The 12,582-nt window shown below is 34.4% G+C and overlaps 1 protein-coding gene across 5 annotated transcripts in view; it reads left to right on the top strand.

Moving 5' to 3' along the window:
* The window catches only part of LOC149789506 (electroneutral sodium bicarbonate exchanger 1-like), a 35,907-nt gene extending 25,593 nt beyond the window's left edge, over positions 1-10,314 (top strand). For all 5 annotated transcript variants that reach the window (XM_089971543.1, XM_089971544.1, XM_089971545.1 and 2 more), the window contains 5 exons: positions 2,517-2,585; positions 4,726-4,902; positions 5,993-6,118; positions 6,557-6,622; positions 7,623-10,314. In XM_089971543.1, coding sequence (XP_089827669.1) covers positions 2,517-2,585; positions 4,726-4,902; positions 5,993-6,118; positions 6,557-6,619 — 435 coding nt within the window. In that variant the 3' untranslated portion in view covers positions 6,620-6,622; positions 7,623-10,314. The remainder of the gene's footprint in view (positions 1-2,516; positions 2,586-4,725; positions 4,903-5,992; positions 6,119-6,556; positions 6,623-7,622) is intronic.
* The last annotated feature ends 2,268 nt before the right edge of the window (positions 10,315-12,582 follow it).

Below are 12,582 nucleotides of genomic sequence, written 5' to 3'. Positions count from 1 at the left end.
TAGAATTTGTTATACACCAGGTAGGCTAGGTATTTACATAAGGAAATAACAATGACCATAACCCAGACCCTAATAACTATGTTTACGTCTATTGCTAATAATCCTAATATCTAACATCACTCCTATACAAATTTTAGCCATGTTGTTGTTGTTGTAGGGTTTAACGCCATTTTTCAGCACACGATAGGCTATACATGGCGGCCAGTATTAATGGTGGCGGAAGAACCCGGGAAAACCCCGGAAAGAACCACTGACCCACGAGAAGCTACTGGCAAGCTTTTCACATATCCACATTAGCTTCATAGATATGTAGATACCTTGTTACGGTAGTGGGGACAGGGTGGTTAAGGCAAGGGACACTACAAGGCCTGATTATTTGTATGACCCTGAGTGAACGCAGTATGAATTTAACCATTGTAGTCAAGAGATGAATGACTTATTATAGTGGAAACATGATAACATGAGAACATTGGAATCATCACGGTCATGCCTGGATATTGAAATGTTTTTAAATGAGAACAAGACGTTATTAGATTCAGGAGTACTGGTCAATATTAAATACATATATTTATGTCGTTCCTTTTATCTCTGAGGGCGTATAGTCTTGGTGGTTTTGTTGTTGTTATCCATTATGTCGAAGTTTGATTTTTACATTGTTAACCCTCTATGATGGACTAACATGTCCATGAAGGTCTCTATGATGGACTAATCATGTCCATGAAGGTCTCTATGATGGACCACTCATGTCCATCAAGGTCTCTATGATGGACTAATCATGTCCATGAAGGTTTCTGTGATGGACTTATCATGTCCATGAAGGTTTCTATGATGTATTCATGTCCATTAAGGTCTCTATCATGGACTAATCATTTCCATTAAGGTCTTTATGATGGACTAATCGTGTCCATCAAGGTCTCTATGATGGACTAATCGCGTACATCAAGGTCTCTACGATGGACTAATCGTGTCCATGAAGGTCTCTATGATGGACTAATCATGTCCATGAAGGTCTCTCTGATGGAGTAATCATTTCCATGAAGGTTTCTATGATGGACTTATCATGTCCATGAAGGTTTCTGTGATGGACTAATCATGTCCATGAAGGTTTCAATGACGGACTATTCATGTCCATGAAGGTCTCTATGATGGTCTAATCATTTATATGAAGGTCTCTATGATGGACTAATCATGTCCACGAAGGTCCCTGTGATGGACTAATCATGTCCATGAAGGTCTCCATGATGGACAAATCATGTCCATGAAGGTCTCTATGATGGACTAATCATTTCCATGAAGGTCTCTATGATGGACTAATCATTTCCATGAAGGTCTCTATGATGGTCTAATCATGTCCATCAAGGTCTCTATGATGGATTAATCATGTCCATGAAGGTTTATGTGATGGACTAATCATGTCCATCAAGGTCTCTATGATGGACTAATCATGTCCATCAAGGTTTCTGTGATGGACTAATCATGTCCATGAAGGTCTTTATGATGGACTAATCATCTCCATGAAGGTATGCAGGTATATGTTCTCTGTCAACAGGTTTCACTGTAACTAGTATCACTTCCCTTGACACTTAAACCAACAGCAAAATATATCCTCATTTGACATCACAAATGGTTTCCATTATATCTTACTCAAAATTGAACACCCACTCCTTTGCCCAAAATATCAACTATTAACCTTGGAAAGCTGCTTATAGTTACGAGAATTGACACTAGGTCAAATCGGTCCAGTGTCACTATACATATCATGGACAAATAATGCATTGCCCTTCTGAACGCATGTATTTTCCTTCTAGTCACATAATTTATTTCATTTCCAGACACAAAATGCATTTCCTTTCTAGACATATAATGTATTTGTCTACTAAACACAACTTATTACCCTACTTCACACACCATGTTGTCATTGAACCTTGAAAAGCATTGGCTTTATTTATCGTGTTCAAATAAGATTGTCTTGCATAGATTTTTCATTTCAGCTGTTAATTACCGTTAACTGTCAGTGTGGGGAGGAAGGAAATTTGTATCTAATCTTTTAAGAAAACCAAATTACTTCTAGTTTTTTGGTTTTTGATCAGCTTTTATACATAAATATGCTAAAATCTCTACGTTATACTAGATGTACTAATATAATATGCTAAATTTGAAAACTGATAGAGGTTATTTGTGGATGAATATTCCAACTCAGCTTAAAATATCAGTCATAGTTTTCTTTTCAAAGTGACTGAGGCGCTACCTAATCACAGCTCCAATCCCAAATTCCACCCCACCCACCCACACACGGAAGAGATTTACTATATTGAGCACACTAAGTATGGAATACAATGATAATGCAAAAGGTTTAAATACACCAGGCTCGACACAAATTTAACTGGGAATTCGGTCAAAATGCAACACTTTCAAATACATACCGACTTCAACACAAATTTCAATAGGAGTCAAGTTACTAATGATAAGTATACTGCATAATATATATGTTAATTCATATTTCTCATGCATTGCAGTATATTCCAATGCCAGTACTTTATGGCGTCTTCCTTTACATGGGTGTTGCTGCTCTGGGTGGTATGCAGGTAAGTGTCATAACAAGGTACACTGTTTTGTATCATTACTGCACTGAACAGTACTCAGGTATGTGTAATATCAAGGTACATAAATGTATTATTACTGAGCTGAATGATATTTAGGGATGTGTAATACCAAGGTGTAGAATATATGTTATCAGTTTAGGCGTGATTTAGCTGGCTTTTTTGAAAATAGAGATAAATGCTCCGCTTGCTCATTGCATAAATATTTCTTTAAAAATATGTGGTTTTCTTTAGAAAAACATCCTTCAAGACAGATGCTGGACAACTTCCTCTGTGGAAAATCTTCTGGAGGATTGGATAAATAAGTATTATTGTATATTTAAAATCGTGTAAGATATACAGCGAGAACAACCTGAGACCCACTCTTTTATGGAAGCTCTTGTAAATCGCTCTAAACGCTACCATTCCAAAACTCCAAATACGAGGTTTCTGTTTTAAATTTTCATACTCAAAACATGTATTCTTTTCTTTTATAAATGTATATTGTATCGTTTACAACTATTTGCTTTGAAAAGTAAATACCTCACAAAAGCTGACGCAACTATTGCCTGCCCCTGACGGGTAAAATGAAGCGAAGTATCCCGAGAACAAAGAATTCGCTTGCATAAAGCTTATAGTGAAAGCATTTGCAATAGCAGATAGTTTATGTGTTTCTGTTCATAAGTTATGAAGTGGACATTGATCCTGTTGAAATTTAAGAAATTAAAACCAATAAGTCTACACCTAAGGTCAGCATGATCGTCGATAAATTAAGAGATGAAAACAGGAAACAATTAATAGCAATTATTGGAACGACTTAAGAAAATAATGTATAGTCAATGGCAGGAGTCCGATCACGTGTTCTTTCTAAATGATATAAGCACAATTAAGAAAATAATACAACAGATCCCTATTTTGGGTCAAAATTTATAGAAAATAACTCTTGAAGAAAACATGCAGATCTTTGAAACTATGTATCCCCCCCCCCCGTTCCCTTTAAGTGTAACACCCGATCTCCTCATGTACTATTTATCCATGTTCTGCTTCGTATTTGCTGCTTGTATTTCTCCAGCATAAATCAATAAAGCAACGTTTAAACAGAAATATATGCTTGCAGACAATATTTTTGTATCCGATTGATGGGCGCGATTTATTTTCAACTACTCTTCCATCTGTCTGTGTGTCTGTCTGTCTGTCTGTCTCTCTATTTTTTCTCGATAACCTAAATCGTATTTTGAATGTTTTGAAGTATATGCGATGACTGATGGCTTGTAACATACTTGAAATTTAGGAAACGGCAAACATTGTGCTTAAAATCCCTTCTACTTGAAATAATAATAATAATAATAATAATAATGAGGACTTTTTATAGCGCCTTATCTTTAGGAGCTCTGAGCGCTTTATAACATTAGACAACACCTAGAACATAAAAGAAAATATGTAATGAAACGATTAGAAAAAAAAAAAACAGTTCCATCAGTTCAGGTTTACACTGTGAGCTGGCCATCTTGTACTAAAACTTCATGATATCGGAAAAACCTTAATCGGTAATTTTGGACAATGAGACTAATTTTCAAGGATTCAGTTGGATTTTTCTGGAGAAATGGGTTTTAGTCTACGCAAAATGTTCCACAACAAGCACAAAGTTTGCATTTTGAAGATGTTCCTCCACCATGTTTCTCACCTAAACGGCGACCCGTTTTTAAGTCAGCCGCCGTCATTTTGAATATCCGTTAAGAGATAATTGATAGGCACATGCCACCCTCGCTGGCGAATTCAATTCAACCAATCAATTATCTCACAAGCCATGGGCTAAATGTCATAACCAAAAACAAGAATGATTGCTGCCTGTCTTGGATCTAGCTGAACCAAGTTGGCATCTCGTTGATCTCTCTGTCTCGCTCTCTCTCTTACACACACATACATAAACACACAAACACACCAACACACAGACACATATTCATCGCACGTATGACCTTAATGATATTAATATGACAAAGAAAGCAAGGAAAATGTTATGAAGATCGTGTGTAGCCATGGTTACTCTTATTTAGAAAGTTCAGAAATTAATATTTTAATTCTAGAGAATAGTGAGTGTAATACAAAGGTACACTGTGCTGATCTCACTACTTCTTTTTATGTGCAGTTAATTCAAAGAATATTGCTGGTCTTTATGCCACTAAAATATCAACCGGATCACGTCTACCTTCGCCACGTTCCGTTGTGGCGTGTACACCTCTACACAGCAATCCAAGTAGTATGCATCGTCTTCCTTTGGGTAGTGAAAAGTGTGAAGGTCGTATCCATAGCATTTCCAATTTTGGTAAGTTACGTCAATCTATCTATTTATTTTTCTATCTGACAAGATAATAATAATGATAATAATAATAATAATAATGATAATAATAATAATAATGATAATAATAATAATAATAATAAAAACATAAATAAATAAATAAATAAATATAAAGTAAATGTAAATAAATATTACAAAAATATAGTCAGTATTCTAGTTATCTTCATCGCAGCATTAATTCTGCCTCATATTCGCCAATCTTAAGACAAAACGAAGATTTTTTCCCATTATGATAGAATTGATTACAGCAAGAATAAAACTGCTAGATTTAAATTTCCTTTTACTGCATCCTAGTAACATTTTGTTTTTCGTGGACACAATGATGATTGTGGAACTTACGCAGATGTTTCCTAGGCGCTAACAGGCTACCAGAATGGCTGTATTTATCCCATCTTATACACTTCGACCCCACTGGTATCTGCCTTTCCCTTCCTCTGTCCCTTAAATCCCTCCCACAATTAATTAAGGCCACTATAACGAGCTCATTGAAATGACTCCCCACCTCTATAGAGATGCTGGTCTGGAGTCCTCAAGGGTTTTGCTTGAACACAGCAATTAAACTAACATCAAGACTAAGTGGGCTTGGGGGTGGGGGCTGAGGAGCAAGAATCATTTAAATGATTTACTTGCTGCAATTGCAAATATATTTTCTCCCACCACACTCTGGTGTACTGTTTTTTATCTCCAAGTAAAAGATGAAGATATTTCATATAATGGGTCATCAATTCATTGTTTTTCGCCACTGTTGGCATTCCTTAACGTTCTGTTAAAATAAGTGCATTTCATTGGTAAACACAACTCCACGCGACACAATAATGAAAACAACATATCTGAGAGCATTATCATTATATGTGACATGTATTTTCCTCATGCACATAAAAAATACTTAGCTTTATTTAATACCTTTTTATACAGATTGTTTGTATTCCCGAATATTCCAGGTCGGTGTTTTCTGCTTATTTAATTGTTCGTTCACTTGCTGTTTTGATGTTGCAGAACATTCCTTTGTTATAGCCGATTTTACCGTCATTATTTCTATTTGTTCATCCTCTGACAGGTTTTGGCAACAGTATTCGTAAGAAAAGTTCTTGATAAGGTCTTCACGCAAAGAGAACTAAAATGGTTGGATGGAATTTTGCCGCCCTTCCGCACAACTTCAAAGAAAGAAAAGGACAATGATAAGGTAGTAAATCATGTTTTGTGATCAAGATTTATGACAATTTAAAAAACAAACATACATTAGATATAATGTCCAAACAATTATTGATATAAAAAAAAACATATCCGTATTTAATGTCATGCTGTATGAATAAATAGTTTTGGTTTGTTTATATTAGTAACTAGATGCTAACAGTAGGAGTAATTTTAGATAATTTGTTGAAAAGCATACTATTTTCTACACATGGATGCCTTTTACATGTTTTCATGAAAAGAATCATCCTTTTATAAACAAGTCACTTCCAATAAAGCGATGTCAAATAGATTAGATATCTGACGTAAAATGTATTGCTGTATCAGATTGGGCGCCATTATATACATATAAAAGTTTAATGTGGATAAATAAAAGTTACCATTATTTTTTCTCCAATCAAATGACTTATCCTGTTTTTGTCTTAATTAGATTCCACGGCTGTATTTGGAAGTTGGTGGCGAGATGTATCCGGCAGAATGCAATAAATTTTAAACAGTAGGTCGAAAATTGTAACTCAAATGAAGATGAATTATTTTGTTAAGGTCCCCTGGGACCCATTCATAACATGAATTGTATGCTTGGCTTTCATCTACTGTTACCCGTTTCTTTTCCTGTTCCTTGTCTTTCTAATGAAGCATTGGATGCCATGTCTCGCGATACCCTATGCATTTCCATTTATATTCTTGTTTTTTATTTCAACTTTAGACTTTCCAGTCCCTTTGTTTAGCTGACAAATCTTCTCTGATAAAAACTCTTTATGTATTACGACCCTCTAACTATTATTAGGTATATTATAAAACATAGAATTTATTTATTTAAGAAGAATAATTACTAGTTACAGAACAAACTACTGGCGGGTCCCTAAACATCTTTTCTTATGTTAAAAGTCATTATATTGGAGTCCTAAATTAAATGATTGCTAGAATTTCACTGGTCCTTAGAAGGAGTTTATAATTGTTTTTAATAGCAAGATTTTCCACAGCTAGCTTATATATATATATATATATATATATATATATATATATATATATATATATATATATATATATATATATATATATATGTATATATATATATGAAACTATGGCCCCGTATTTATTTATTTCTCTGCCACGTTTTCACGTTTCAATTACAATGTGATTCACGCAAAACAAATTCAAGACTTTCAGAATTTATATAAAATGATATTTACTTTTAAAATATGGAAGAAATATTTTCTCTTGAGAAGATATATGCATTTCGTTTTATTCGTGTATCTGAAAAAATGATCACGGTTGTCCAAGTCGACAGATATAAAAATACAAAAACGTGAGGTATGGACAATCTAAACTCTTGCTTATTGATCATGGCATCTTTCTTTCATTGGGAAAATATGAAGTGTGAACATTAGTAGAATCATTATATATTGTTTTTAAGCATTGCTTCCGCAGAATATAGTACCCCACACAAAAACAGAATCATAATATTTTAATGTTAAACTTTGTTCTTTTCTAAGAGTGATGGAGACAGTGGGACGGGAATTCATCTACCTACTTCGCTTTCATTAATATTGGCACCTTTGGAACACAATACAGTCAGACGAAATCTAGCCCTCGGACATCGATATAGTTGTCCATTCATCTGCCGGGACGAATTGGACGCCATATTAAACGGTAGTAAGCTTATCTGTCATCATGGAAAGACTTCAAGGGATCCTAGAATTAACAGAAAGATGTCAGCGCCAGTTCCCTCAACATTTAATATAGAGAACGAACAGAATGAGATAAATATGTTGAAAGACATATGCAATAAAATTAAATTATGGGAAAGGCCATTAACAAGAGATGTATAGCAGATGTTGTACTAATTTTTGTTCATGTTACTGAAATCTGAAGGTACACTTCCCAATGTAGAAATGACTTGTAAACCACGTTACAATATTTTGATTATCTATCATACGCACCTTTGATATGTATACTCTAATAATACGTATGTGTATAACATACGAACGACGTTCTTTTGTTTATCTAGGCCCAGCTACATGGAACGAATTGCCCATAGATCTTAGACACAAGAACACTGCATCTTCATTCAAGAGTGCTCTTAAAGTTCACCTATTTTAACTACAAGAACATATTTGAAGACTAGAAAATGTTTACTTCTTTAATTATTGTCAGAATGCGTTTGTTTTGTAATTAGTAGTAGTATTAGTAATACATGACGTCACAAAGCAACAGCAAAGCATCATGCGCCTGTCATCTGAATGACATTCGCATCGTTCCACTTAGAGTTTTAAATGAATTGAAACCAACAGATGCATTTTCTTGTGTGATTAAAAGGCTTTTACACGTTCTGATAAATTCTCTTCATAATTTTGTTTATCAAATCTCGCAAAGGTTCAATAGTTTACATCAACTTTGTTCGTAGAATATTAGTCGAGCATCCATGTACAATATTATATATTACTACTGAAGAGATAGTAGAAAAACGAAAATGAAAACAGGAAATTTCCACAGCATTTGGTCTGTACTGCAAATCATAGATTGTTTAGTCTTTTTTAGTGAAGGCAACAAGCAGAATTCAAAATTTATTATGTCATGTATTCATTCAATAAAATACCTTATGCGCTATCTGAGCAGGATCCCACATTTGGGGGGGGGGACAGAGAGAATTCATTTTGTAAAATAGTTGTCGACACCTATTTCAGTGTTTGTTATTCCTCTGTACTTTCATTTGTATGTTTCAAGTTTGGTTTACAAAATCCAAAACTGTTTATCATTAAGAACTCTTTAATGTGCACGTGTGTTACTTTACAGTTACAAAATATATTAATACATTTATTTTTCAGTTCAGCTCCTGAACTAATTTAAACTTATAAAGTGTATGCAATGCAATTTTCAAAGAATAAGTATTGTTGTATCGTGAATTACCAAATTCTGAAAATGCAACAAATGAAGGACTTTACTCCTGAGTAACTGCTATCATTATTAATAAATATCTTGTACTAATATTTATCAAGATAAATGCACATTCTAATTTGAATACTGGTTTTGGTTGTTGTGTGTGTATGTGTGTGCGTGTGTATTTCGTTCTTCATGCCACATGAAGGGAGTGATTTCACCCTAAGTTGTTTCCTGTGACAAAACTTATTTTGTGCCCAAAGGTGAAATAAATGGATACTTAGAATGAAAGTCCAAACTTTTATTTGTTTAACCATACATGTGCTGTCGTAACAAAGTATCTTACCTGTACTGGCGTAGCAAAATAACATACCTGTGCTGTCGTAACAAAATACCACACGTGTGCTATCCTAAGAAAATATCATATCTGTGCTGTCCTAAGAAAATATCATACCGGTGCAGTCCTGACAAAATAAACAATTACAAAAAGAAGAAAGGAATTCAGTGCAAAGACCACCCATAGTTGCTAGCTAGTAAATTTTAAATCAGTGTTAAGCATTTAAATCAGATTGTATTAAAGGTGGTGTATAAATGGCTTTTTTCTTTTGCTACTACCAGAGTTGTAATGTGTCACCGTCTGATCAGTTCATTTGACTTTTTCAACTTGTATGGTTAGCACATAAAAGCGACCCAAATATTCATTAGTTGTTCGAACATCTTTTATTTGATACATTTGTAGAGAATCGTAACATCACTACAGTTTAACTTTATCATTACGCAATTTTCAAAGTATTTATCCTTATAACGTTTTTTCCGATTTGTCTTTTTTGGCTTTTAACTTTTAAACAGAATGTTTACTCGGTACTCTATAATCAGAATCGTGCTGACATGACTTTAAACCTTTTACACGTGGTATCATGGTGCCAATGGCTTTTCCGTAAACATTGATATTTCATGACATAAAGATGCCTTCTATTCTACTTCAGCATGCTTTTCACAGTCATAGGAAGTAGTCTTAAATTGACAATTTGACGAGGACAGCAGTATGTACTTCACAACACTTGAGAAAGATAACTCTTCCAGAACTAGACGGGCAGGTTGAATCATTCCATCACAAGAGATACATATTTACTCATGTGAATAATCTGTGTTACCGTCATTAGAAACACAATCAAACACAATGTTATGACGTACAAAGCTATGTCCTATATCTGTATTTAGAAATGTCATTGATCGGTTATAGGTGATGTTGTCATAATTGTGCTTTATTAGCTAAATATTTGTTTGAATAAAATTAATTGTTTTAAATATTATTTGTGTTTTATTCATATCAGCACTTATTGAACTTCACTTGGGTGATAAGGGATAAATGATGTCATATTATATAAGAACTTAATCTGAATAAAATCAGATCGCCGCTGTCCTACGTGAAGATCTGACGACGACCGCTTTGGGTCATGTTCTGTTGACCTGTGAATTAGCCCATGAAAATGTATCTTTCATTAATCTGACAGTGAATTAAATGGTTTAGTACAAATTCATCCACACTGCTCTGACTCCAAACGCGAAGATGTAAGAATTCATCTGATTGGCTTAAATATTAGTGATTATGGCAATAACATAGGTTACCAGACCACGACCCCTAAGCGGTCGCTGTCAGATCTTCATGAATAACAGTGGAGATCTGATTTAAATCCAGATCAAATGTACATGCAAAGAATGAGATTTCATCAAAAATAAGGAATTTCAATCTGTTTATTATGCACAGGACTTCACACCAGGGACATATGAACATGACCCAGTCTAAAGTGTAAGCTTTCTACCCTTTTCACTGATCGCAGACAGAGGATGTCATTACCTCCAGTTCTTTCACACATGGCAACCTATCCCAGCTTATATGTAACACGAATGGGAAAAGTTTATCCCTGGGATAGTGAACAAACACGTCAGTCACTAAATATGGTACATGAAAGCTTTTAAGCAGTTTGTTTAGATTTTCGATGAAAGTTTTAAGAATAAAATACAGAAAAATGCCCTAGAAAAAAACAGATAAAGCAAGTCTAATGGAGTTAAAACAGGTAAAATAGTGTGTTACTAAAAGGGATGTGCTTCTTGTAAATTATGGAACCAAAAGAGACATCTGCAAAGAAGAGCAAATTGATACGTACTTTACATGACCCGAACCTGCAGTTGAAACATTGTACATTCCCATCTGAAATAAAAGGCTAATTTAAATTATTTAGATCAATTTAACTCATATTTGTCCTTTCTATGAGATTAAACATAATTTATGTTAGGTGACAAACAATCTATATCAACCTATATCAATCTTTTATACGTTGTAATAATAATATGTTACATCATTTGTAATTAACTTTGCATCAGAACTAAATGCTAATATTTTATACTATATATTCTCATTATATGCATAAGCAAATAAGTGATTTGGGAGCGTTCATTTCTTTAAATATCGAGCATGGTTTAAGGGAGATAACCCAAAGAAATACATTAGGTATGGTAGTTTTCCTCTACTATAGCATCTATGTCAGGGGTCTCAAACACGCGGCCCGAGGTTGCAACCGGCCCGCCAAACCGTATCATGTGGCCCACAAATGTATTGGCGTCACAAGGTGTTATCACAGATAACAAAGGTGGTGAGGCCCTTGGACCACTGAAAATGCCCTCATGTGGCCCTCAGTGGTTTGAGATTGAGACCTCTGATCTTTGTAATATAAGCGAGTTTGTGGAAACACGTGTTAACTTGCAGGCAGTTAAATTATCCACACTAAATTATTCATACAGTGAGACCCGAATATTCAGGATTTTATATGCAACAGAGTGCTTGAGTGGGATTTAATTTTGTTCTCAGAGATGCGGAGGATCCACACGAGATAGTTCATGATCACCAGAAATCTGGTATGTAGCATGTAGGCTTCCGGGAACATGCGAAAATGACCCCATGATGTTCTGGATTCCTGCGATGGGACCAAAATTTTGTTGAATAGTGTTGGCTTGTATGGAAGGAATGGGTAATATGGGACTAATGGTATTAGCTTTGTAAACATTTGTCCATATATGATGAAATTCCTAAAGAAAAAGGTGGCCAGGGTTCGAATCTCTGAAGAGTACGAATTAAAAATTATCTAGCCTGTATGACAGTATTATATATATATATATATATATATATATATATATATATATATATATATATATATATATATATATATATATATATATATATATATATATATAAAGTCTGATAAAAATCATGCTCATAATTGTGCCCATCCAGGGTCTTAATGATTTAAGTCCGTTGACCAACTTTTTTCCAAAATTGACCAGACATTGTTTCTTAAGTGGTGACAATATCAGCCAATCACACACAAGGTCACCTCACTAATCTGCACATTTGCTTCTAGAATTTGCTACCAAAGTTTCAGGTACTACTTTCAAATGAATACTTTTAAAGGTTGAAAATTGTTATGAGGCCCAATCATTTACCTAAATATGAGTAGCCTCACTTGGCATAATAACATTGACCTGGAAGGTATGGCGTTCTCTGTTTGTTACTAATTT

The sequence above is a fragment of the Sinohyriopsis cumingii genome, chromosome 10 (genome assembly GCF_028554795.1).
Source record: "Sinohyriopsis cumingii isolate HCF-2022 chromosome 10, ASM2855479v2, whole genome shotgun sequence".
Lineage (NCBI taxonomy): Eukaryota > Metazoa > Mollusca > Bivalvia > Unionida > Unionidae > Sinohyriopsis > Sinohyriopsis cumingii.
The sequence above is the reverse complement of the archived record's forward strand: the minus strand, read 5'-3'. Positions and strand labels throughout refer to the sequence as shown.